At 36.8% G+C, this 26,599-nt stretch overlaps 1 protein-coding gene across 1 annotated transcript in view; it reads right to left on the bottom strand.

Moving 5' to 3' along the window:
• Positions 1 to 4,490: 4,490 nt before the first annotated feature.
• CACNA2D3 (calcium voltage-gated channel auxiliary subunit alpha2delta 3) overlaps positions 4,491 to 26,599 on the bottom strand; it is a 432,124-nt gene continuing 410,015 nt past the window's right edge. The window contains exons 36-39 of the mRNA XM_086755496.1: positions 23,371 to 23,482; positions 6,669 to 6,781; positions 5,767 to 5,849; positions 4,491 to 4,901 (exon numbers count right to left, since the gene is read on the bottom strand). Coding sequence (XP_086611622.1) covers positions 4,809 to 4,901; positions 5,767 to 5,849; positions 6,669 to 6,781; positions 23,371 to 23,482 — 401 coding nt within the window. The 3' untranslated portion in view covers positions 4,491 to 4,808. The remainder of the gene's footprint in view (positions 4,902 to 5,766; positions 5,850 to 6,668; positions 6,782 to 23,370; positions 23,483 to 26,599) is intronic.

Here is a 26,599-nt window from a genome sequence, read left to right as displayed (position 1 = left end):
TACCATCCTTAACCTGGATTTAACTCAACCCATACTGCACAAGTACCTCTTGCTCCAACTCTGATCCAATGAAAGTAAATGGGTTCTTCCTAGATTAACAATGTGCTTTGAAATTCTTCAACACATCTGTTAGGCAGAACTGTGGACTTTTAAAATAATTTGTACGGGAATTGCAAACAATAAAATAACATTTGCTTAGCTGACAACTGTTGCCATGGGAAGGAGGAGGAAAAAAAAAAAGTCTGAAAAAGTTGGAAATGTTTTCTTCCACTGAGAGCATCACAAGAATACATGACTTGGTATATCCAAGTTATAACATGCAGGTCCAAAATTATTATTGGGAAGAAACATAACACTGACTCTTGAAGATGAGGTAAATCCTCCCAAGGAGTTATAGCAAGAATATTGCTATATTGGAAGAAATATGATCTCAACCTAACAGCCAAAGGCTAATGATGAGTGAGAAGAAAATGGCCTTCAGACTGTACTGTGATAAACTCCAGTGAGATCTTCTGGAGATGCTGTATATGGGAACCATATCTCTCTCAGTAGATACACGGGTGCTGTACCTGTCAGAGAGAGTACATTGTTGTAAAACAGGTAAATAGCAAGTCAGCTAAATACATTTTTGAAAGCTTCAGAACCACAAGGAAGAACTTTGATGAGAAGGAAAAAAAGAAGTACTAATGGAAGTATCTTGTACAGCTCAGGGAATAGAATAATCAAGGAGGAAAATTAAATGAACTTAGTATTTTCTACAGTTGCAAGATTTTGATGCACTGTTCTGCAGAAAACTTTCCAGTTGTGAATCATAGAATCATCATAGAATGATTTGGGTTGGAAATGGCTACTCACATTAAAGTTGCACACACGGGAATTTCTGAGGAACACAAAGTGCCAAAATGTTAAAGTCCTTGAGGCCATAAAGGGCTCAGGAGACAGATGGAAATAACTGGCGTCTTCTAGCCACAAACCTTCTGAGCCAACCTTCTACCTTGCCTTCTGAACCCAAAGGGCTAAACCAGCCAGTGCCTTGTTCTGGGGCTCTCACTATCAGAAGAAAACTGAAACAGTGTTTTGAAGCCATTTAGGCAATGGAACGATCACTGCTGCTTTTAATATCTTCTTGCCCTAGGCAACCACCTGTTTTGCCTAGCATATATATTGCAGAATTGGCCCTGGCAGCAAAATACAGTGGGTCAGGCAGTCCCAGTGTCACAAAAACAATGAGAGGAGATAGCACAGCTGCAGAAACCTGCCTGAGGCTCTCTGGCTTACAGGATTTTAAAGGAGTGTTTGCATCACTGACAGTTACAGGCAGACAGTTTTCCCACTCAAAGCCATCAGAAAACGTGCATCCATGGCCAGTCCTGAGCCCCTGAACAGCTTTTGCTGTATCAAGATTAAAGGAAGATAAGGCAGCTGGGCCTAATAACTTGAAAATCAATGCCATTAACATAGAGAGTAAGAAGAAAAAAAAAAAATTCAAGCACTGGAGAAGTGGAAACTTTCAGCTATGCCTCTTGCTGTGTAGAAACAGATTGTACAGTTGTCCTGGTTCTCCTTGGATTTGAACTCAGATTTAAGGAGCTTAAAAATATAGATGATGTCTGAATTTCCTGTTTATTAAAAATGCATATAGTTTACATATATGCATGTGTTTTGCTATTGAGGACATCGGGCCTTGCATGATATTTTTAGGATTTGAGAGAAGTAGCATCTATGTTTAGTGAGGTTATGAAATTTAATTACACCTTCTATTACCTGCCACAGGTTATGGTATGACAGCACAGACCCACTTCACTGTATCTTCACACATTCTTGGTGTTTCAGAGCTAATGATGACATACAGACTGGTAAACTTAACAGCCAGGAACATTCCTATGCATTAGAATGAGATCAGCTTTTCTGTAAAACTGTTTGGAATAGCCCTTGGCACGCTTTCAGCCTGTGTCAGCTAGCTCTGTCCCATAAAACTCATAATCATCCTTTCTGTGTTTGGACGTAGGCTGTTCATATTGCAGCTACTCCATTTTGGAGACCATGAGATCTTACTAGCAAATATACACACCACTCTGAGCCAGCTGGCCTCACCGCCAAGAAATGTTCCCAGACACACTCACTTTCCTAGTAGAGATGCAGCCAATTAGTTCAAATAAATAGAGATCTCACAGCGTTATCGCTAGCCTGCTGTTGATCTGCTTCATGCCCTCATGATTGATGTTTGAAATTCAGAAAAAAACACCACAAATGTCAGTGAGTGAACACACTCAATTGAATACGAGGACCTGTACAGGCAAAGATCCACCCATGTGAACCCAAGGCAACATCTCCATTTCTCCTGAACTACTGTCTTTATCAACCTGAATTCACACTGCATCAGAAACTTCTAAAGGAATAAATACAAAATTAAAAAGACATCTTCATTAGCAAACTCAAAAAAAATGTTTTTACACTTAGCAGCTTATTTGGATTATTCTGTTTTATGTAGTAACTTGTTTGTGTACACCAATACATTCTGTCTTTGTAACTTTGTCTTAATGTGTGAAAATCAACTGTCACTTTTCTCTGAGCAATATACATTTATATACCCATATTTTATCTCTTTCACAATATTAATTGAAATTGTCTTATTTTAATCTCTCTCATTACTCCCTGGCTCCTTTCTACTTACAAAACTGTCCACCTCTTTCCAAAATTAACCATGAATTATTATTAGGCATTTTCATCTTGGTTCAGTAAAAATAATTTTTTTCCTTTAAAGTATTTCTTTTCTTTGTAAGAGCAATGATGATTCATACATCACACAGGACAGGCATTTGTATGCAGAGCTTTTCAACGGCTCTAATGAGAAAGATTTTTCTTTTCACTTTTTACTACCAAGGAACAATCACCTGGACTGTGTTGGCTTATAAACATTTCCCATTTAAGTTGCACTGAGAAAGAACAAGCACCAGACATACAAAAGCATTATAAAGCTGCAGTGTTGTGTATTCTGGAAACTCAGAAAGAAAATTAGAAACTAAAAGACTAATTATAAAGTATTGAGATTAATTTTGGGGAGAATGATGGAGGGTAAGGAGGAATGGTGCTTAGAGAAAAACCAAGCAAAAAACTGCAGGGTATCGGTGTGGGTCCAAGTGTAGAAAATGCCTTGAATTCCCAATTAGCTTGGTAAACAGAGCATGTCGCTAGGACAACAAATTGACTGAATGTCAGCTGGAAAATTATTCCCATAGTGAGTGATTTTGAGACCAACAAGGAAGGACAGAGAAGTCTGTAGGAAAACACTCCTAATGAAAAAAGGTGAGGAAAAGAAAATTATGAGTCCAGACAAAGATCTGTGTGATTTCAGAAGCAGAGGAAGTACCAGTGCATTTGAATCTGCTAAAGCATTGAAGTGGAAATTTTATTTTACTAGTTCTTCCTCTTACAAGCTGGATAGTATTCCTTAAAACAAAGCCCCTCTTCAGAGGCTTAGCTCCCTATTCTCACCTAGGATACATAGCAAATCTGCTTGGCATTTATCTAATGCTAAAAGCATACTTACTCCCCATCAGGAAACTACAATCTTCAAGTACCAGATTTAGAACGGTGGCATTTTACTTTGCATCTAATGTATTATATAGTGAGAAGGTCACACTATTCTCTTGATAGCATTCTACTTCACATAAAATTCCAAAGATAAACTGAGATTAACACACTTCAAAGATCAAGATCTTCAGCAAACATATCCATGGCAGGGACATCACTACCAATTACAAGAGGAATATCTAGGGGTGGGATAAATATCCTTCTTTGTATAGGGTTTGAAAAGACTCAAAAAATCCTATTTTGTCTTCTCATTTCCCTTACAAAGAAGAACATAAAGCCTAGAATAAGAAAATATCAGTCTTGATCTTTGCACACTTGAGGGTGAGCCTCAATGAATTCTCAGTGAAAACCATAATGAGTTCTGCTGACGCAGACGTTTTGAAGTCAAACTTTCTCTGCTTATGAATTTCCTCGTAACGAGCTTCTCCTAGCTGACATGACATCTACAGGGCAGAACATTAACAGAGCAGTATCATCCTTTTATATAGGTTATTTTAGATATATTCCCACAAATTGTAACAGATGAAAAGTATTTAATTTTGCCAATCAACCGATTGGATCTAAAGCTTGCTCAAGTTAGGGAAAAGGCTTTAATCAGGCTTTGGCTCACATTCTAAATGTGGCTGAGATGTTTTATAGCTATTTCCAGAAACCAAACCTTCACTATAAATCAGCACAGCATATTACCTGCTCAGCTACATACATGCACATGTGTTTCCTTGACTTGTTAATAAAAGCTATTCTGCCCTATTATAAAAGGTAATGCCACATTTTCTTCTCTGAATCTTTTCAGAAATAGGCTAAAAGTATAAGAAAACATCTTCCAGTTATTTTATTCTCTTCCCACCATTAATTAATGGAACAAATATATTATGATACTCAAGATACACTGAAACTGTGATTTTAATATACTTTATTGAAAAAGTACACAGTTTTAAATTGTTTTCAATGGGACAAAGCAATGGTCACCTCTATCTATCAAGTCCTTTTTTGATGAATCATGACTGCCATATGCCAAATTCACATCTGCATGACTTGTAAAGTAAAAAGATAAATCTTTTTTTTCAACTTATCATTAAGAATTTATATCACCAACATTTTAAAATCATGAAATGCTGATGCTCTGACTATATTTCATGTCCTCTGTGTTGCACCATTTCCCAGTTCACAGTTTATCCATGTAATAGCATGCCAATTGAACACATCAGTCAATGTCACCTTGAGAAAATTGTCAATAGCAGAGGAAGAAGAACAAGAGGAGGTTTAGCACTAAGGCCTGAGACACCACCACATTCTCTTGCATTTTCCTAAAGAAAAAAAAAAAAAAAAAAAGGAAAATAAATACAAGCCATTACACTCAATTATGATACATGATTATTTACCAAACTACATACGCAGAAGAGGATTGGTGCAAACAACAAAACCGATGAACTAAATACAGTCAAGGAAGTAATACAGGTACACAATTTTAATTGAACAAGTTTAGATTGTAGACTGAAAGTGAGTATGACCAACAAGCAATGGACAATCCCCTCCATGCCACATTTTAGGTGTCATTCTACATTGCATTACACCATCGAAGGCACGTTACTGCAGAGTAAAATGGATGTCTATGAACATGCTGTACAAGACACTGTAATCACGTCCTGGTGTCTATCAGATCTCCTTGGCACTATACAAATAAGAGTATTATGCAGAACACAGGGTGGTAACATGTGTAGTGATCCCTCCCAAGCAATACTGTGTGTAAACATAATGATTATACCATGACAGTTGAGATACTGAAGCTAGTTACAGAAAAAAAAAAAAAAAAAAACCCAAAAGATTAACAGCACAAAGTTCCCAACCATCCCTAATGAGGAATCTTGTGGTCAGCGCTTGAGCCAAAGTAAGTTCTCAGATATTCCTGGCTGCCAGTCTGTGCTCGTCCTACCACGTTCTCTTATATGATACAAAACAGTCTGCAAAGGCAGCAAGTGAAGACATTGTCTACAGGAGCACTCGAAAGATTTGCAGCACTTACAATGTCACTCACTTCTCCTACCATTCTGTTCTGAGTGTTCAGAATATTTCGTGATTTTTCATCTTAGAAGATAGTTTTTCTATCTATTTTGTTAAGAAATAAAACATCTACCAGAGTCTAAAAGAAAGGAAAAGTAGGTAGAAACTTACTTCAGGGTGAAATCCATGACAAGATTCTGGGCGTCGTCTTATCTTCTGAGACTTTAAACGTTCACATTTAAGAGATTCATTATGTACAAGGCAGTTAAGGAGAAATCTTGTGAGCATTGCATTTTAATATCCTGAGTTTATGTGACTGTTTTGAAATGAATATAGTGAAAATCTTTCAGCTCCTTCCTTCCTTTCCATCAGAAATCCAAGGCGATGTGTGTGGTCAACACAAGAAAAAGAAGTTAATTCTAATACTTTCTCCTTGGTGAACCGTAGTTTACACAGTATCATTTGCACTTACACTGCTAATCTGTCTTTCCATAAGAAGTCTGCAATAAAAGCACACTGCAGGCTATTTTTGATAAATTCCAACTTATGTGAGAAAACAAATCCTGAACTACAGAACAGCACAAAATAAAAAGTGGGGCAACTAAAAATCAAGTGATGTATTTACTTTGCTACATTTTTGATTTTTGGAAAGTAGGATTGTGAAACACGCTCAATAGTCCAGTCCAACCTTGAAATAAAAAGATATCTGATATTTTAAGGACTTTTATAAGTTCCAGTATCAGGAGCTCCATTGTCATAAAGAAATTACATACTTCAGACTTAATCTGAAAGATGTTCTGCTGTCTAAAGATGACCATGACCTTATGATACTTAAAAATGCTCATAAGTGTGCTTGCTTAATTTGTATTGGCTGTTAAAAAAAAAAAAAAGTGAATTCTCCTTGAAAACAAGAAAGAATACATTCTCAACTGGCTTAATTTCAAACAGGCCCAGCACTTTATAATGGTAATGACATGTTCTTAAATCATGTAATCCAAGTTTTACATAATAAAAAAAAATTTAATACTTGCATCTTGAACCTCTTTCTGTCAACTTTGTAAATAAAAGGATATACCTTATTTCTATAGGTGCCATGGTAATCGGTGGGACAGAATCGCAGAAGCATTCATTATCTACTACCACCATGAAGAGATTGCTGCTTGGGATTTGCTGGATAACAAAAGACCTGCAAATTAAAAAGAAATCAAATAACGGTGACATTATCTGTATTTCTGAGCAACAAGTTTTGTTAGGGTTTTTTTTTTAATTTGTCAACAACATCTGTATTACAGTCACAAATATAATTGAATTTATATGTCATACTATATGTCCACAGCTTGTAGAAGTACAGTGCCTTGGGCAACACTTCCTTTGGTTCATGTAATATGGTTGTTTTGAGATGCACATAATGCTGAAAGGCACACAGGTGAAGCAGAACAGATAGGGCTATACTGCTGACACATTAAATGCGGAGACTGGGACGCAAGTGAATTACCAAGGACTTTATCAGATTTTTCTTTTTAAGTTTTCAATACTGAATCGCTGCTCTATTAGGAATACCTAGCTATGTATTTATGATCTGGAATTTTTAAGTACACATGAAACTGATCTGCAAAAATAATGAAAGTTCTTCTGCAGCCACACAGCAATAACTCATGGCCCCAAATTTTACCCTCTACAATCACATTAGGGCCTTTATTCACTCTGGGTCTTGCTTGAAGCAACATGAACTACTGAGGAAGATCTCAGCTTTCATCTGTCCTCTTGAGAGTAATTTTATTACCGAGCCAACAAAACAGAGATTAAGCCTCAGAATCTTCCTAAGCGAGGAGATTTATTTTAGAATAAAGACGACTATTTGGTACAAATATGGTGATAACTCAGCAGCACATTCAAATTAAGACAAAGTAGGCAACTCAAAAGGAGTGTAAGAAATAAAGACATTGCTTGTAAGAAGGAAAGCACCCAGGGGAGACCAGGGAAGGATCCCGTGGACACTATTCAATGATCCACAGAATTAAAATGAGCTGAACTCTTAAGCACGTACCAAAGAGAAAAGGGGCAGGAGGCAGAGCCAAATAGGCACTGTTTAGCCTTTTCTTAAAAATTCAGGACATAATTAAAAAAAAAAAAAAAAAAAAAAAGGCTTTAAGGCTCAGACCCAATTCTTGATACAAGAATTAAAACAATCTGTCAGAATTTATATATTGTATCAACAGACTACCTGCCATATCGAATATCATTAAAATCTGGCAATTCCAGGAATTAGGTGTTTTTCAGTGTGGTATACTGGTAAATGTACAGAACGTTAAGTGAGGGTTTGAGTACCAAGAAGATGTGGAGAGAAACATTTTTTTCCTCAGACATCTTTACTTAAAATACATATTGTCTTACTAAAATAACTCCCTGCTTTTTCCAAAGATCACAGAAGATGAAATAGTGGAGGGGGCAGGGAGCATTGAGATCTAGCTTCAGAAAAAAAAAAAAATTGGAAAACTTACTATAAAATTTTGCCAACCGAAAGATTAAACACTTTTCAGTATTTTTTAAACTTACTATACCTCCATTAAAATTACACTTAGAGTGATCTGCAATATGTTAGCTTTATGTTTATACATGAAATATACATTTATGGCATAATGTAAAAGGCTGAACTTTATAAATGTACCCACCAAACAGCTGGAGCATGTAGCAAGACTGACATCATTGTAATGGAGCATCTGTGGCTTTGTGGATTTGTGTGTGGGAGAAATGGGGCCAATAAAAGGAAAGGAGGGAAAATCTTTAACAGACAATAACACCAAAATTGTACTGCATGAATTTCTCAAAACAGTTATGAATAAATCAAACCCTAAAGGACAGAAAAAAAATATTAATTTAATTCCCAGAAATTGGCACAATGGGGATTCTGTGCAGTCTGAAACTTATATTTATTTTATCTTTAAAACTGGCCCAGAAAAGAAACTGAAGGGCATAAGTGTTGAAACAATCAACTGGATGCTAAATGATGCATTTCTCTTTTGGTGAGAAGGGAGTAATCACTCTTCTGTTGTACCTACTGCGTGCCTGACTCCAAGTCCTTTTGTGATAACCCCTTTTTGTGGCCTCCAGGTGAATACTGAAGCCTGTGAGAAAGCATGAACAATACAGACCGGCTTAAAGGTGCCATTTCATGAAAGGTGGGCACATTTCCCATTTCGTTTTTTCTTTCACCCACTTGTCTGGGGTGGCATAAGGGCTGTACAGCATAGGCTATTGCTTCCCCAAAGAAGAGATGGGGGGGCGGGGTGGGGGGGAAAGAGTGGGGAAAAAAAAATGTTAGCTTCTCCTATTACTTCACCTATCTGGAATGAAAAAGAAAGCACTTTAACCCAGAAGAAATGTTCCACTACAGAGCTACGATGCTGTGTAAATTATTATATGGCTTCTCTTACAAAATAGTCAAAAACTACAAAGGTTTGTAGGAATTGATAGAGAAAAATTTGGTAGACGTGGTAATTTGGGGAATGCTGTTTATACAGGGACTGATGGAAATTATGTATTAAAGGAACTGCAAAGAGCAATATATCAGGTTAAGTAAAAAAAAACTTTTATACTTTAGGAATTATATGATAGATATCAACTAATTACATTGGTTCAGTTTACCAAACAGTGAATATTCTCACAAATCTACAGTCTGTTTATCTCATACAGACATTTGTGCAGTGTCTAACCTGTGGGTGATGCCACAGAACATGTGACTGTCATCTAAAGAGCCATAAACAGATGAAACTTTTGGCTCACTGTAGCATTTTTTTTCTGTAGTGCATAATAATACCTTATCTAATATGTTGCAAAGTTGTACAACTAGCTTCTCACCCACCATTCTAGAGGGAAATGGGGGGAAAAAAAAAAAGTTAACGTTCTCTTCCACAAGCAGTAAGTGAATATTTTCCCTTTCACAATTCTCAAACATAATCTTGAAATGAAGTTGTAAAGCCTGCTGTGTGTCCTTACCGGTCATTGACTTGTGGGGTCACAGGCAAGGGATTAACATATCAACAAGTGAAGACAGAGGAATGAAGACAGAGATTGAGCTGAGCAAATAATTAGGGGGGAAAAAAAAAAGTCTAATTTAGCTTTCTTTTCTATTAATAGAATGTGCACAAGCAAATTGTACTTCTTTCAGCTGCTGTAATTTAAGATCATTTCGCAGTCTGGAAGTATTCTTACCCTCACTAGGTCAATGACAAAGACATTTCTGCCAGTCATAACCCCCGCAGTCGCTCTGTGGCGATTCAGATTATTCGCATGGCACTGCTTTCATGCCCAAACTGGACAAAGCACACAATCATCCCAGCAGCAGGTCTTCTGTTTGTGTTCAGCTTTCAGTTTCCATGGTGACATGTGCATGCATCTTTGAAATCCATTTTCAGTGAATGTTCATGCCAGTAAGTCTCAGGAACTGAACATTCACAGAAAACAAAAGGTGCGTAAACACAGTCAGAATAAAGTCCTTCAAATACTAAAATATCCCGCCAAACCATTTCATTGCGTACGCCAAGATTCAGTTGCAAGGGAGAAAAACCTCTAGCAAAACAGCTTCCATGACTGTAGTGGGAAATAAAGCTGCTGACAATGTAATGAAAACAGCCTTGTCTTTTAAGCGAGCGCCACTGTGAGTCCCTGAAGTCTAAATTACAACAAGCATCTCTGAACACCTGCTGGCCTAGCTGTCATTTGTGTCCCTGGCAATATGGGAGCCAGTTCTCAGGGAACAGAGCAAGGGCTTTCATTGAACTTTATTGCTGGATTAACAATTAAAAGAAAGTCTATGTTTAATAGCCTATGTTTAATATTTATGGATAATGTTTCATGTATAAAGGTAAAGCTCTTTTTGTGTTAAGTAATGCAAATCTTTTGACTTGAACCTTTTTCCTTTATACCAGTATCATCACTGTTATCAACAGTGACAGCACATAAAAAGCCTTGCACATGTCTCCATATATAAAATGGAATAAACTGTTTGGGTTCCTGTTATGTTGAAGCCACATAAGTCAAAAGATCTTTATTAATAATTTCTCATCCCTCTTTCATCCACTGAGGAGCTACTTTGGTTTATTTGATGTGCAGGTTCAGAGCCTTACAACAGACCTGAACACAAACTGCTTCTTCCCTTTGCAGGGAAAGTGAGGAAGGAAGAAATTTAATACTTAAAAAGGAGTACAGAGAGAAGGAGGAAGAAAATCTAGTCATGCCAAACTACTTTGTTAGTGAAGAAAAAAGAATAGAGGGTATAAAAGCAAGAAAGTCTATATTTTGAGTCAGAGCATTACACAAGCCTTTTCTCACATCGCACATGCTTTATCTGTTTCTTTCTAGCCTATTTCTGTATCAGCCCATATAAAAACATCTGTACAAATATCATATCAACTGATTTGTAAAAAAAAAAAAACAAACCCAGCTTCATGTTTTACTTGGAAATAATAAATATTTGCTCAAAAATGCAAGTATTTATTAATCTGTTCCTTGAAAAGTATTTTTTTTTGTTGTGGAACAAAACAGGAAAAGTCTTGGAATTCAAGTACTGCTGCATTCATAATTATATTTGCTAAAGTGCTTATGAAGGCATGATAAGAAAGCACACTCTTAATGTGTGTCTGGTGGCTAAATGATTCTTCCCACAGATGACAGTTCTTTCTAATTTTTTAAGATAGCCTAGAATTTGGAAAGCATCATAACAGGACTGTAATTCAGATCTTGCAGGGCAGTCACACAAGCTGCCGTTACGCAAGTAGCTCAGGTTCCTACATCGTAAGGGTAATCATCTCCAACCCCGAACAGAGTACTTGCAGAGGCACAGGCTGCTCAAGGATAATTCAGAGCAGGAACTTGGCCTCGGTGATCTGAACCATCCTCCACAGGAGGGTCTTTCTCTCTCTTCAATGGCTGAACAGTGATCCTGCAGAGAAATGCATCCTGAACGGGGCAAAATGTTATGCCTAAAGCTAAGTACAGACTACAACACCTGTTCTAAAAGAGCCAGCACACTACCTTCAAACCTGTTTTTTTTTTTTCAATTTAAACATCTTACTTTTGCTTGAATATATAAGTTTTCATATAGTTATTATATAAATAATATTGTTATCATAATAATTTCTTCCACAGACTGTGTTTAAAAAAACCCCAAACAATCTAATTTCCAAAAGTCAGCTCTTTTTCGTACTGTAAGAATTACTTTCTCCTCTAAGGAGGAATAACTAGAAGATATACTCATGGCAGAAAAGGAGTAGGGACTGAGCTGACACGACCCTTACTGCACTGCCCTCTTTCCACACTGTGTGCTTCTTTCTATGCCTTTCATATTCCAGCCTCTGAACCTCTGGGGTGGCAAGGTATCACTAAGGCAACTGGGAGAGGGGCAAACCTCCCTGGAAAGGAGGGAGATATTCTTGATGGAGGGAACGGGCAAGGATGACAGGACAAACAGTGTTGGTGCCCTGTGGGCAAGGGACAGAGGGAAGAAGGTCACTAGTTGCTGTAGCAGGTGGCTTCACTGGTGGTCTCCACAGTTTGTCACCATAGGGAGCATATAAGGAAAAAGTTTTTTTTACACTGAGGGTGGTAGAACACTGGAACAGGTTGCCAGGAGAGGTGGTGGATGCCCTATCCCTGGAAACATTCAAGGCCAGGTTGGCCGGGGCTCTGAGCAACCTGATCTGGTTGGAGATGTCCCTGCTCCTTGCAGGGGGGTTGGACTTTAAGGGTCCCTTCCAACCCAAACCATTCTATGATTCTGTGATCTCCCACATTGATGAAAACAGGCATGGTGCTGAGCAAGGCAGAGCTAGACACTTTTTTCTTCCTGTCTGCTGTAGTCATGAGGCTGCTACATCTCCTGAAGTAAGAGGAGGAGTTTACTGGCCAACCTGAGGACCATAGCCTTCTGTAAGCCACTTATTTCCTTTCTTGGTGCAGGTCATGGCTTCACTACAACTACCTGAATCGTAAGGTGCAAAATCTGTATGTGGTAGGCTTAACATATTGTCTCTGAAATGCTGCTGGTTTCAACTTTCTTTTCCTAACATAGCTGGATCCATAACAGGCAAAGCTAAGGTAATTCAATCACAAACATGCAGGAGATGTGTCTTGTCCACCTAAGCAAACTTAACCTTTAAGTTGCTTACTCTCTACTATTTGACTATAAGATCTGCTACTAAAGGAAATCGATGTTACTGTTAAACAGCTTAGCCTCTGTATTCCCATGCAGGAGAGAGAATCCATTTCGTCGTCCACTGATGTTAAGTTTTGGACAGGATATAAACTGAACACAGACCTGAGGTTTCCGTACTAATAAGCAGCCACTTACACAGCCCCAGACGCACCCAATCTTAAAGAAATGTGTTGAATGCAGTGTATTTTGTATGGGACTGAGGGTGGGCCAGACAGCTGTGGGAGGACACAGACATATTGGCCTGTTCAGACCGAGGATCCCAAATACCATCATTTCCTGGTCACCTGCACTGAACTATTTTCCTTTTCCCGGCTTACAACCATGCTGCCATTGTCTGGTGACCAGTGACACCAGTACATGACTTATTGCAACAACAAAAGAATGGTAATAGCATAATAGCATTCAGAGATCTCTGATTTTCAGATCCATTTTCCCCTTCCTTCTTTAGACAGTTGCGAAGGTTGCAAAGTGTTTGAGGCAACAAAATGAATGACAAGCAGCAGGGAATTCTGAGGATACTTACAGGATAAGAATAGACTTGAGAAACCAAAAATTTTAGAGAAAATATCTTCCCATTATCCTGCAGAATGGAAGATATTTCTTCATAATTTGAGGACGATTTGAACATCATGAAAAGCAATTCAAATTGTTTAAAAATAATGCTGTATACTTCTAGTTAAAACTTAATTCTTGATTTATCACAGAAATATTGCATTATTGCGCTTCATTTTAAAACATGCTTGTTCATAAGAATTATTGATCTCTATGGTGTATTTTACAAACAATATATATATTTAATTTTACAAAAATATGTTGCTATTATATCTTTGCTCATGACAACAGATGCTGTGCAGGAGAGTATGCGGTCACAATAAACACATGGCTTAGGCAGGATTTTAATCCTATAAATATTTAAATGGCTGTTCAGATTCATCTTTAATTTCATGTTCAGGAGCCTTAACAGTCCGATTAATGAGGAAAAAAAATCCATACATGTATTTTTCATTTGTTTCTGTAATGACCGTAGGAATACTTTAATACTATTGTTTAATGCTACAGTGATGACTGTGGGACCTACATTCAAATTATGACTAGAATAATATCTAATTTTTGTGTTAGCACACAAATTGCATGTATATAATAATTTCAATCATTTTCAGGAGGCAATAGAAAAGATCTTTTAGCTACAAGATGTTTTGCCCATGCAGATGAATCCTGTGAAGCATGGAAGAATTTCACTGTGAGTAGTTCAAACTGAAATAAACTGAGGGCAATATTTTCAAATTGGCAATCTAAACACATGCACAAAGATGTTAAAAAGTAATCTGAATTTCCTCAGCACTCAACTCAGCCCCCACACTGGGCACTCCAATGTGTGAGCATCTTTGTAAACGCAGACATTTCCCTCCAGGCATTTCAGTGCATTTTTTGAGTGCAAATGTGCATTAATGAAGTTTGAGTATTTTGGATTAAGATTAGTTGTTACTTTTGGATTACATTTCATATCTGTCAAATTTGATCTTTCCTATTTTTTAGAGAAAGAAAAAAAAAACTTACCCACACCAGGGTACACTAAATGGAAAATATTGTGCACTCTGCACTCAAATATGTGTTACTCACATAACTGTTGGTTGCAAGCGTTCAACCCTGATGGTCTGGAACAAACTTTAAGCATTCAGCTGAAGTGCAAATATCCGCTGTGCTGTTTCCCACCTCCTATCATGTGCTTTCCAGGCTACTGGCTACATTTCCAACCCACATTTCTCTCACTTCTCACATTTTTTAAATGAATGAATGAAATGTTTATAGCACAGTCAAATTGGGCTACTTGGGGTTTTTTTTGTTTGTTTTTTTTTTTTTTTTTCAAATAAAGGATGATAGAGAATGGAATATCTTTAATGCAATTTATAAAAATAAGATGTATGCCAATAACAACATTTCTGAGAGCTGAAGCAGTTAAAGTATATGGAAAAAAATGTAGCTAGTGGTTCTCTCGTATAAAAAGACAGATAAACCCTCGGCCTCAGACCACAGATAAACTCTCGGCCTCAGACCTGCAACCTGACCCCATGCTAGCAAAATATCGCTACCACGTATAGCCTAACCATCCGTAGCACAATTTGGGGTCAGTATAAACATACCTACTCAAAGCAAAGTTTAGAATCAAGGATTTAAGTTAACAATATCATCCTCATTAACAATATCATCCTCATCATTCCTGCTTCTGCTGAAGGCTTGCAGCCCCGGAGAGCTGTGGCATGGTTGGCAACCACTTAATTTCAGATAGGAAACCCCGTAAGTGCCATTCCTCTTTCCTTATCCATCAGGGGATGCTTTCTCAAATAACTGATGCTCGGATATGAGGACCTTACCAACTGCATATTAAAAATGTTACAAACATCCAAAAGTTTTGAGTATACAGAATTCAAGATGAAAAAAAGTACTTTGTGCAATAAGGAATTTGGCAATGCTCCTAAGCTTTCTAGTCCAGCCGCCTGCTCCTATGAGGATGTAAGATAATGGTGAGTTTCAGATGATTAGGTTTAAAATGGACTACAAAATTTTTGCAAATAAATCAAGCTCAGAAATCCCACAAACTTCAACTATGAGTCAAGGTTCATACCCCTAAGCAAACCTGAGCTCACTTCTGAGAGTGTGGCATAACGCCACAGGTAGAGTGGGTACCTAATTCCCTGATAAACAGCTCACAATGAACATCAGAGGAGACAGAGTAATTGGCACAAAGCAAATGATATCAGAGGACTCTTAATGCTTGGACTTTGCTTTTTGACAGTGGTACCTGGTTAGCAGGAAGATGATAGGGAGGTCATAGAAGTTATCCAGACTGGAAAATGTAGTTCTACTATAGCATGTTAGCCAACACGTGTTTTTAGTATTTCTTTTAGCCCTACTTGAGTAGCTGTGGTTTGTATTGAGAGACATCTCACATAATGTTTATAAAATATTAGATGATGTCTAAGCTAGATAGCTGGATTCTAAATATAATTTAAAGAATAAAAAGCCAGTTGATTTCCTCTGATTTAGGAAGGCTCACAAATACCACATGACACTGCATGTCATCTTCTCCATAGCTAGTTAAAACTCCATAATATTTTAGGCAATGTATAAGTGCTCCCTGTATGGCACTCGAGTCTTAAGATTCATGTTGTTTTTCCAAGTTAAAGGCTATTAAATATCTATTAAGCTCTCAAATCCTTTATAAAGAGCTGCACAGATGCTTAAGTTACATTTGCATTGTTTTTCATTAATCAGACTATACTATGGTATGAATATATTATAAACTGAAATTATTTTCCTAGTGTTAGCAATTCTTCACAAGTATGCCTTTAAAAATTCACTGCAATGTTTTCCAGTTTTAATGAGCTGTCCTGTTCTAAGTCATCTTCGAGATACACAACTGCTCAGCTCAATATATTATAACATTCATACAACTTTTAAAATTTCCTGTCATTACAAAGCTTCTATCTATCATTTTGTTACTATTTATTACTGATAATTTAAAATGAAAAAATATGCTAACTGTCAAGTAGTGGTGATATTTACATTTCATAGCACTACTGATCGTAACTATGATGGATGGGGATCACCACCCTCCCTTGTAGAAGTTTTGCACATAAACTTCTCAAGCAGTTCAGCTCTAGACTGATTTGGAAGACATAAGTAGGGAAATGAGGAGTTCAGAGAGAACTTGTCAAATAAAAACCTACAGTGAAACTAAGGACAACATTAATAAAGCAAATTGCTAGGAAGCTGACTCATGTATCTCCAAATTTCTACAGTATGCACACAGATGGACAACACGGTCAGTACTATGAAATCTCCTAATGAAAAAAGTTGCACACATCTGCAAGAAAAGACCACTGGATATTTGCTCATCTTTCTCTTCCTTCTACACAGTCCCCCTCTCATTCAATATATATTCCTTGACATTAAAAATGCCCTTTGAAAAAGATTACTATGGTCAGATTTTTTTTTTTTACAGTTAATATACTTTTTCTCCTTTGATCCATTGTGATTCTTTCATTCTCTAGCTTTTAAATGATTATTACAATGCTAAGCAAATTGAGAGAGAGAATCTGAATACAGATTTACATGTTTTTGTCAACTAAATAAACAAACTCCTAGGTTTTGATCTTTTGGGGAACACTCTAACATAGAAACTGAGAATAACAATGAAAGACTATTTCAATTGTAAGGTGGCATTCTGTGCATTGTAGGCAGCTACAATACACCTGAATTCAACAAGCACACTAAAAAAAAAAGTTGAATAAAAAGAAGAAATATTGAAAACCTTTTTGTATTTAAAAACAACAACAAAAAAAAACTAAGAAAAAAAAAAAACCCAAATCCTTGAAAACTGTCCAGAGGATTGTTAAACTAAAGACTGGCAGGCACAGACCTGCCTGGTAACCTATATATGTCTTGCCCTATTATTTCCTATACCTATTTTCTTAAATTAAAACAGTAATTTACAGTGTTTCTTGAACTGGTCATTCAAAACATACGGTATCAAAGGCCAGAGTTAAATTACACATACAGTGACTTTAAATTGCACCTGCATGACAGACTTACAATCACTGTCGCAGCAGAGTGAAGAGGAAGTTACTCAGCAAACAATTGGAGATGTTTGGGTAACACACAATACAGGATTTTAAACTAAGTATAGAGACCTTTAATAAATAATTCTAACAGTTTAAATTGCATAATTTGATACTTTTTTTACAAGGAAAGAACAGGGGAATAAACCTGGGATCTTCTAGAGTTTGGGGGTTTTGGCTACTATATGTTTCTACTAATACTGCTGTCGCTGCAAATATAAAGACTCTGTAACACTCGTAAGTGTTCTGCAAGTTGGAAAATCTGATTTTCAAAACAGGGTGTAAGATGACTCTATAGACTAGGAGTTTGATTCTCGAGACTTTGACAATTAACTACTGAGCTATGCTAAATACTCAGTTTCCCTTGAAGGCACTCCTTGACTTCCATGCGTATCTAAGCAAGCTCTCAGCAATGAAGACCTGTTCAACACTGCCAGGCTCAGCCGTGAGCAGTTTGACTGTAGCACACCTGAGACTCAGTACGGGCAGAGGTCAAAACCATTTATGCACATGGTATCACATGTGTAGTTGGCAAGGTGGCTGAAAAAGTAAGCATGCAAAAACACACAGTCTAAACACAGTATGGTGAAAAACAGAGAACATTTGGTTTTCTTCAAGGTCCTATAAGATGGATACAGTAAAATGAATACAACCCAAAATGTCTTCTAGAAGACAGAATAATTTACAGCCCAGACCAGGAAACACCAGGAAACCTACAGGGATACTCTGCTGTATGGAGACAGAGCTCCAGATGAGAAGAAATTGGTGCTTGATGCTTTGCTTGTTTTATGTGTCAAGCTGATTTGTTTAGATGTAAACTAACTACATCTGAAAAGGCAAATGATTATTTATTTCATGGGAAATTGAACTGTGTATTTATTTACACATTTTAAACATGGTCAAGTACAGCAGTTTGGCAAGCTTCTACTGAGAAACAAATGCAGTAATATTTCAGCAAATGGTGCTATGTCTCAACATTAAGTGGTTTTTAAAAACCATTACCCCTTTAATGTCTGCAGATTGCACTATTCTTGACACTGATGTACTCATGCCCTGAACAATCTCAATCTGATTTGTGTTGTTATTTATCTGTTACAGCCAAATAAGCGCATTCAGCGGATGAGTCCAAAATTTGCCATTATAAATCCACATGAAGGCTTCAGTGTCATCCTGAACTATAATTCCACTGCCATTTACTATTTTTTGTTGACAATGAACAGCACTCAATGCCCAGTCTATATGAATGCAAAAGAAGGCATTTGGTTTATTGACGATTTTCCCTGTTAAATAATTGTCTGCTTACATTCCAGTGGGCCAAATAGATAATACATGGGGGCAGTGTTTAATCAAATAAATAGTTCCTATCAATTTAACAGACAATTTACGTGTGATGTACAACAAAGTAAAGGGAACACTTACATTCATCTTGCACAAATAAAATTAGAGTTAGGATGATTGTAGCTACATAATTCCTTCTTCCATAGTGAAAATATGGCTTTTTTATATTTCCTTTTCTCTTTATTTTGTGTCTTAAAACTGTGCACAAAGAATCAACTGGGAATGAAGCACTTTTTTTTTTTTATTTTTGGTATTGACCTTGTGGACCCATGAGCACTGCAATTAAAACAGAAGGGGGCTTTACTCCCTGCGTCACTGGGAGTAAGGCTGGGTTTCTGATCTGCATCCAAGTCCAGTATGTCATCACACATGAACAGGAGAGGTTAAAAGGGCAGATTTTTAAGCATTTGACTGAGGAACTGCTACCTGATTTGTATACCCATAGTTTCTACAGTTGAACATGCAAATTTGGCAACTATGCACTCAAATGGTGCCTTGCAACTTTGAAATTCTAAAATATATACTTAATGTATAAATAGCCAGATGAGTAAGTTGCTGTGTGTACAGAATATCCATGCCCACACTCATAGCAGCTTGAGTTAATGCTGAAATTAGTGGTATTTTCCTAAATGAAACTAAATAAAAACATCCAAATTTTTATACAAAAATTATTTGCAATTAGAGAAAACTTTTTTAGTTTTCTCTCCAAAAATATGAGTAGATATACTAAAAAGATCAGGTAACCTTCTCTGGTCAAACAGCGTAATAGCCATCATGCTTTCTAATTTACAACACCAACTTGTATTTCTAAGGATGCTTTCCTCAGACATTTTTAGTGCTTTTTAAGTATCAGCAATTAAACTTTGCAATGATGAGATTACCAGAAAGCAAGAACTGTGGAAGAACTTTGGTTGACATGCTTACTTGTATTAAAATTTGGCTAACACGTTGGGGCAATAGCTCATAAAACTGCACGGAGCGTTATGGTGCTTATTTAGCCGAAGATTTCAAATTCAGTATCTAACCAAAACCACATCTCTGAGCAGCACAATGCCTTTAAAACCCATACCAAGTGCATTTGGCATTAGTGTAGCTCTGACTCAATAGAAAGAGTGCCAGTTGACGTTGATAAAGAAAAAACATTTCTCTTTAGCAGTTAACTATTTCCAACACTGAAGCTGCCATAGAACATTCAACAGTCCATCATTCAAGTTTTCAGAAGTAATGCATCTCTATTTTTTAAGGTTGTTTTTTTTTTTTTTCTACAAAAAGGAATAGCTTAGTGGAAAATATGAAAGCATTTCAGATTTTTTTTTTAAATCCTAGTTTTTCTCTCTTGTTGACAGTGTTTAGAAAATGTGGGTTGACTTGTTTTTGACTACTTTTAAAATAACAGATTAATTTAATAATCATTGGGATATTGAATAACAACAAATTATGGGGTGGGACAGCCAAACCCTGACCCTAATGACATTCTTATGTTAATTCTTATTTTCTTTTAGGCTCCTGCTTTCTTAATAAAACCTATATTTTTGAAAATTGTTTTTAAACATTGCAAATTATCCCAAAGTAGCATTTATTTTTTGCTAGTAAGAGATAAGTTTACATATAGAGAGTGTACTTTATATGTCTGTATACATTTACTGCCTGACTCAAAGTCCGCTTAAGTGTATAGGTGCCTTTCCATTGATTAAGTTTTCAGAAATGGCTGAAAAGGTGAGCCAGCTATTTATGAAGTAATTAGCAAGTAGTCCTTCTTACTGAGCTATTTATTTGTGAGGATACTTTGATTTAAATACCAGCACTCATGACTAAAAATTATGATTGGAAAGGTTAAGAGCAAGTCTTAGCTTCCATAACTACAGTTGGTAACTGTTCCCCTTTGTATCTGTGATGCGTGGAGTGTTTCTACACCATTGGTAACAGCACACCCAGTACGGAATACGACTGAGCCTCTGACTCTTACTGTGTGACCTTCTTGACTATGACTGTGACTTTGTTAGCAATAACACAGTAATTGTACTCCAAAATGTCTTATCTAAGTAACATTATATGGTTTCAATTAACATCACTCATCATTTTTACTTCTACTAAGAGACTGCTTTTAGTCTCCTTTCTCGGACAAGGGCTCTATAGTGTCTGACACTGTAGGAACAAAAGACAGTGACTTGAATGAGTGACTTGTGACACAAACTTTCTTGCAGCAGAGTATTTGCTCAACTTTTGTTGGCAAATCTGTTCACAATATAGTGCCTTTTCCGGTGTTTTTCAAGAGTGGGTAGATAAGTTTTCCCTGAGTGGGTATATATTCAGCTAAATACTTACTAATATCTTTTTCTATTTGTCATCAAGATTTGCAAGCGTGTGTATATATATATCTATATCTATATATCACAAACAGATTAATCTATAACACAATCCAAGGAGGACACAGAAAAGAATCCCACTGACTCAAAGGGATCTGAATTGAGAGCAGCAAGTAAGCAGAAGATGCTGTGCAGATTAACCACTGAACACAGTGTCAGTTCAAGACTCACTGCATATAAGGTTGAGCCCTAATTTTGACTGATTGAGCCCATCATTCTTAAATTACAAGTATTAAGCAATACACTTGCTTATAAAAATATTTATTGGTACTGAGGCCATGAAACAGAAAACTAGGTCAGAAGATGTAGGTCTACAAAGGACTTTGGGTCAAATTCCTGAGCTGTTCTGCGGGAAAGTGTCCTGGGTTATAACAAACATATTTGGAATCCAATGCAGTCTGCAATCTTAGATGCAATTTGTAGATTGTTAATGACAGTGGGTAAATGCTATAACGAAGAACTTTCCCGTGAGAATCTAATAGTTCTTCTGGATTATTTCTTTAGGTTTTGCCATTGCTTGTGGAGAAAAATAATGGGTGCCTTGAGATCAGTTTGTAACTCACAGGGTTTTATTTTTTTGTTCCACTGCGGAACACAAAATGTTTTTCTATGAAAAAGATCTTAGCGCATTATTTTTGAAATACTATAATTTTCACTAAACTCAGTTTCCAATTCAGTGCTGTCCAAGTATTGCAGAATTGTGTTATTTTTGAAAGTTATTTCCTTTGACCTGAAGTTACCTAAGAAGACAGACCGAAATCTGCATTCCTTTGAGAAAACCTGTTAAATTAATATTCTTTTCATGGAATCATGTCTGTTTGCAATATTTCAACATAAGAGATGTGTGATAACTTATCGCACAAATTCTCAGTAATCTTTTGCTAAATGATCACAAAATAAGGCAGCTTGAATTCCACAATGCTGGCATGAAGCACTCATAGCAGGGTAACATACATTGTATTTGATATGTCAAGTGGAAAAGTCACAGCTTGATTTTGTTGAGTTTGTACTTTTCAGGTGGTGGGACCTATTGTTACACTTAAAGGTTTCCCTCGCATCAATTTACAAAGAACTTTTGTACTTCTATGCCACAAAGCAATATAAAAACAATTATTCATACTAGACATTAATAATTTCCTTTTAATTAAAAGTTGGTTAGCCACAAATTAGAAGTGAAATTAGCGTTTAAAAATATATCTCCAGTGTACTTACTCCTATTTTCTGTTTTAAAATAATGAAGATATCAAGGAGAAAATGTAGAAGCAAGTCCAGAAGCACAATTATTGACTTCAAAGAGAAGTAGTTTTCACCTTTATTTGCTAATTGCATATTGATTTAGCCTGGAAAGGGAGAGTTGTAACAATTTTTGTTTGACTTATAAATTCTTTGTGGCATTTGTATTGATAGACAAATTATTGCTGTAAATACTAATATCCTTTGCAATGATGACCTCTCAGGATAAAGAAGATTCAATTAAAGGGTTCCCTTTTAAGGGACTTACTGAAGAACAGAGTTTTGCATAAACAACAGCTATGCAATTCTTCAATTAAAATGTACCATAACTATAGTAAAAATGCCACTGCACTTAGGCACTAAATGCATAGAAAAGACATTTTCAGTAGGAAGGGGGAAAGCTAGACTGAAGTCTTTCTCTTCTTTTAACCCTATGAGGGAGAACTTTACAGGAGAACTGGCAGAACCGACAAGGTTGCAGCACTGACATATGAGATTTGTTGCTATTAAGTCAGCTTCCCAGCACTGAAATCCTCTCCCACTCTTTCAGCCTAAGAATTCTAAGAAGGAAACACTGTTTGGCATTCAAGTAAAACAACCAGATCTCACTGTACCTCAAGGGAACTTCCAACCTACCCTGCAGGGTTTCACTCCCGTACAGGAGCGCTAACAGCACTAACCTCCTTGTATCGAAATCTTTACAGAACATTCCCTTAGGATGTTGCCTGTGTCCAGGAAAAATCTTAAAACATTCACTGTTCTTTGAAATTAGCATAAGCCTCTACTGGTTTTACATTTTTTGGTAGAAAATACTAGGCATTGCTTTAATTTAAAGAGTAACAAACTTTTAAATGATCCCTGTAATAAGAGAAATGACACTCTGACCAAGGTCATTATATAAGATAAAACATAACAGACTTGTATGTTCTTCAACATAACCTTGAATAATTCACAGTTTTACTGCTTTGTCACAAACAGTTGTATAAAAAAAATTGAAAGGGCTTACTTGAAACAGTCATCACAAGCAATATTCCCCGTGGTCTCCTTTATAGTGCGTTCAGAGACAAAAGCTGGATATTCAGTATCACAGGGCTCTAGGGTTTGTTTCAACCTCTGCGCTATAGGCACGGGAAAAAAAATATCTTGATGTTAACACGGGAAGAACAGCACACAAAATTCTGAACAACATGAGATGCTGTACTACAGAACTCGGAGAGAACGGAAATGTTACTCAGCTTCTGCCACCCTGTGAGATTTCCTAGGCAGTGCATAACTCTATTTTTTTCAATTATATAAAAAAAAGTTTATCCATGGAATGTAAAATGTAATTTTGTAAGACATATCTGTTAAAGTAGTTATTCATGGTTTAGCCATTGCCAAGCTACTTTACATTTACACACAGGCTTTCTCTGTAGATTCAAGATGGACTTACTGTCACTTTTATTTCAGTGATGTTGTGCATCACTAACTATTACGTATGGGAGTTTAAATTTATTTGACTGGGAAACTGAGGTACCAGGAATCAGTGAGACTCATTCAAGGTCAAACTACAGGACAGCAGCAAAGCTGGGAACTGAAGGCAGCTCTTCAGACTCTCACGCTGATATATCTGTTGGACAATGTTTCTCCTTCATTCCCTTTCTTTTTCCTCCCCAGTCCTTCATTCTTCTTTAACATAGGGATACACTTGCACATCAGCACAAATGTTAAGCCTATCTTAAACTAATTGCTAAGAGAGAAAACAAGACAAAGTATGACAAAAATAGATTACACTGAACAGGCTCTTGGACTCGACAGATCTTCCATTCAATATAATCTGTTTCAGAGCCAGCGGTATATCTGTTGCACAGTGCCCAGGGAAGGAGCAAAACTGCATGTGCAACCACGCACTATGACATGCACTTCTGAGCTGTTTGTAATATTTGTGTGTAATTTAAAAATATTCCCCCAAGTGCACAGATCTCAAGGGAGGTACTAAAGTTGGTCAGAAATGTTTTGTTATTTCTGATGTTTTCACTATGGTCGTGATTTATTTAACAATTTAGCATTTTCTTAAGAATTGTCCAACTACCTCTACTGCACCTTCCCCCTTTCTCTTCTTTTCTCCTTATCCTTTTCCAAGAATGACTGAAATTTATCACCTGTATTTTGGTTCTGCCCTCACTTATATCAACATATGGCTTGTGTAACAAAGAGACTGTCAGAGATCCATGGGTCCACCTCGTTAGAGTCCAGAAGGTGATGGGGTTGCCCATGGTTTAGGGCATCAGTTTCTTTCTCATTTACAAATGTGATTGAGATTACAAGATCTTGTGCAGAAGTATTTTTCATTTGGTAAATTGGCAGGTGTGTGAGGACCCTTTAGGATCTTCATAATATGTGGTGTTCTATCATTGTCAAAATTTGAGCAGGGAGTAATTTCCAAATTAGAAGAATTGGGTCTTTTTCTGAGTTTTGTTAAGCATTGTTATGTAAAAAAAACCCTGTGAGTTCATTAGCTTTTGCTTTGCTAACACATGTTGGTTTCCTAACAACTATCACTTGCTACCTGACTAGTTTTGAGCTGGGCAAGCAGTATCATAAAAATGACAATATTCCAATAAGTGTGATGAGGGGGTATTTTCCATACTCATCAAAGAATTGAAGTAAGTTAATTGTGTAGTTAAAACTTCACTTTCAACTAAAACATGAATGAAAATCCCTCAATCATACTTATGTGCCAAAGCGCTGTAGTGATTGTTTTACCTTTAAGAAAAGAAAGGTTGCAAGTTATTAATGCCTGTCTTCTGTAGTTAGTGCATGCTTAAAATACAGATATTCGTTTTCATGAGATGAAGAGGGATGCTGTCCTTAAAGGGTAGTTTCCCTAACACACAATGCAAGTGCCATTGGACCATTCCAGGACATATTAAGGCATATTTATAGAGTACACATCCAAAAAAACCATGAAAAAAAGTTTCCTGTTCCCTACTCAGGCTGCATTGCACTGTTCTGCAAACACCAAGGACTAAGACCTGCCATTCTTTTTCAGATAAAAGGAACAGTTTTGCACTTTCTGGGTCTAGCACAGCAATCCCTACTGTCCTTCACAGCCAGCAGTGTAAGAGACATATTTCATCATAACTAGGGAAACCACTGGGAAGTTAGTCTTGGTTTTTAGAAGATCTGTCTAGGCACTGCTGGTTACGAAGCAGCCTTACAAGCAAATAGTGTCTGGCTGGTTCGCAAGAAGCTCTGTTTGTGTATGTGCATCCAACCTACAACAAGCTCATTGTCCACGTCACAGAATTGGCTTCAGTGTTGCAATGCAGTGTACAGCTTACATCAGTATGGGAAAGGCTAAATAAAGTTCATGCATCTAAGTTTCCAGAAGACTCTTATCAAATCTTCACCTCCAGCAGACACCCATCTCAGCCTCCCCTTCTCCCTACATAGTGTTTACAACATGTTAGGCAGTTACTGCTATACTTTCGGGTTGGTCCAGGATGGATCTCCCTGCTAGAATAGCTCCAGCATCTTATTACTACAGGGGATGCTGGAATATTCCAGGGCATCAGTATGTTCCATTTTCCCAGTACCTTATCTTCAGACAGAGAATTTTTTGAGCATAAAGACAGCCTAGTATCCAGGCAATGCAAATATAAACTTGAAGCCTAAAGTAGTGATTTTATCCCCTGGTTTGCTACAGAATACGTAAATCTGCAAATATGAGGCTGAAGATGCAGTTTAAATCGCGATACCGGTAAATGGCATGCAGCATAATTTGCCTATGAAACAGACAACTGAAGAGCATTGCTATTGTAAATTAGCCCTTTACTTTTGAGCAACACTTCTGAAATGCCATAAAAAGTCTGCTAAAATATAAGAGACAGCTGACATTTAAAACTTCCAGTACTTAAACGAACTGTTAAAATTTCATTATGATTTCAAATGAAGCCTCCACATTTAAAAAAATTATTTTGACTAAATTGAATTTTAATTCATCTAGTTTTTATAACTTTAAAATGTCTACTTTGAATGGAATGATAAAACAAAATATTGTTTTAACCAATCTTGTTTAAAAATAAAAGTATATAATTTACTATCTTAAGCTTTATGAAATTATATTGAGATCACCATGTTCCTGTGGACTTTTGTTGAAATGGCATTTTCCAGCAGAATAACCCCCTACATACTACAGCAGCTCTAGAAAAAGTATAGTATAAGCAGAAAAAGGCTAATATAATTCCTTTATT

This window comes from Chlamydotis macqueenii, chromosome 10 (assembly GCF_036417535.1).
Source record: "Chlamydotis macqueenii isolate bChlMac1 chromosome 10, bChlMac1.mat, whole genome shotgun sequence".
Lineage (NCBI taxonomy): Eukaryota > Metazoa > Chordata > Aves > Otidiformes > Otididae > Chlamydotis > Chlamydotis macqueenii.
This window is presented reverse-complemented; position numbering and strand designations above follow the sequence as displayed.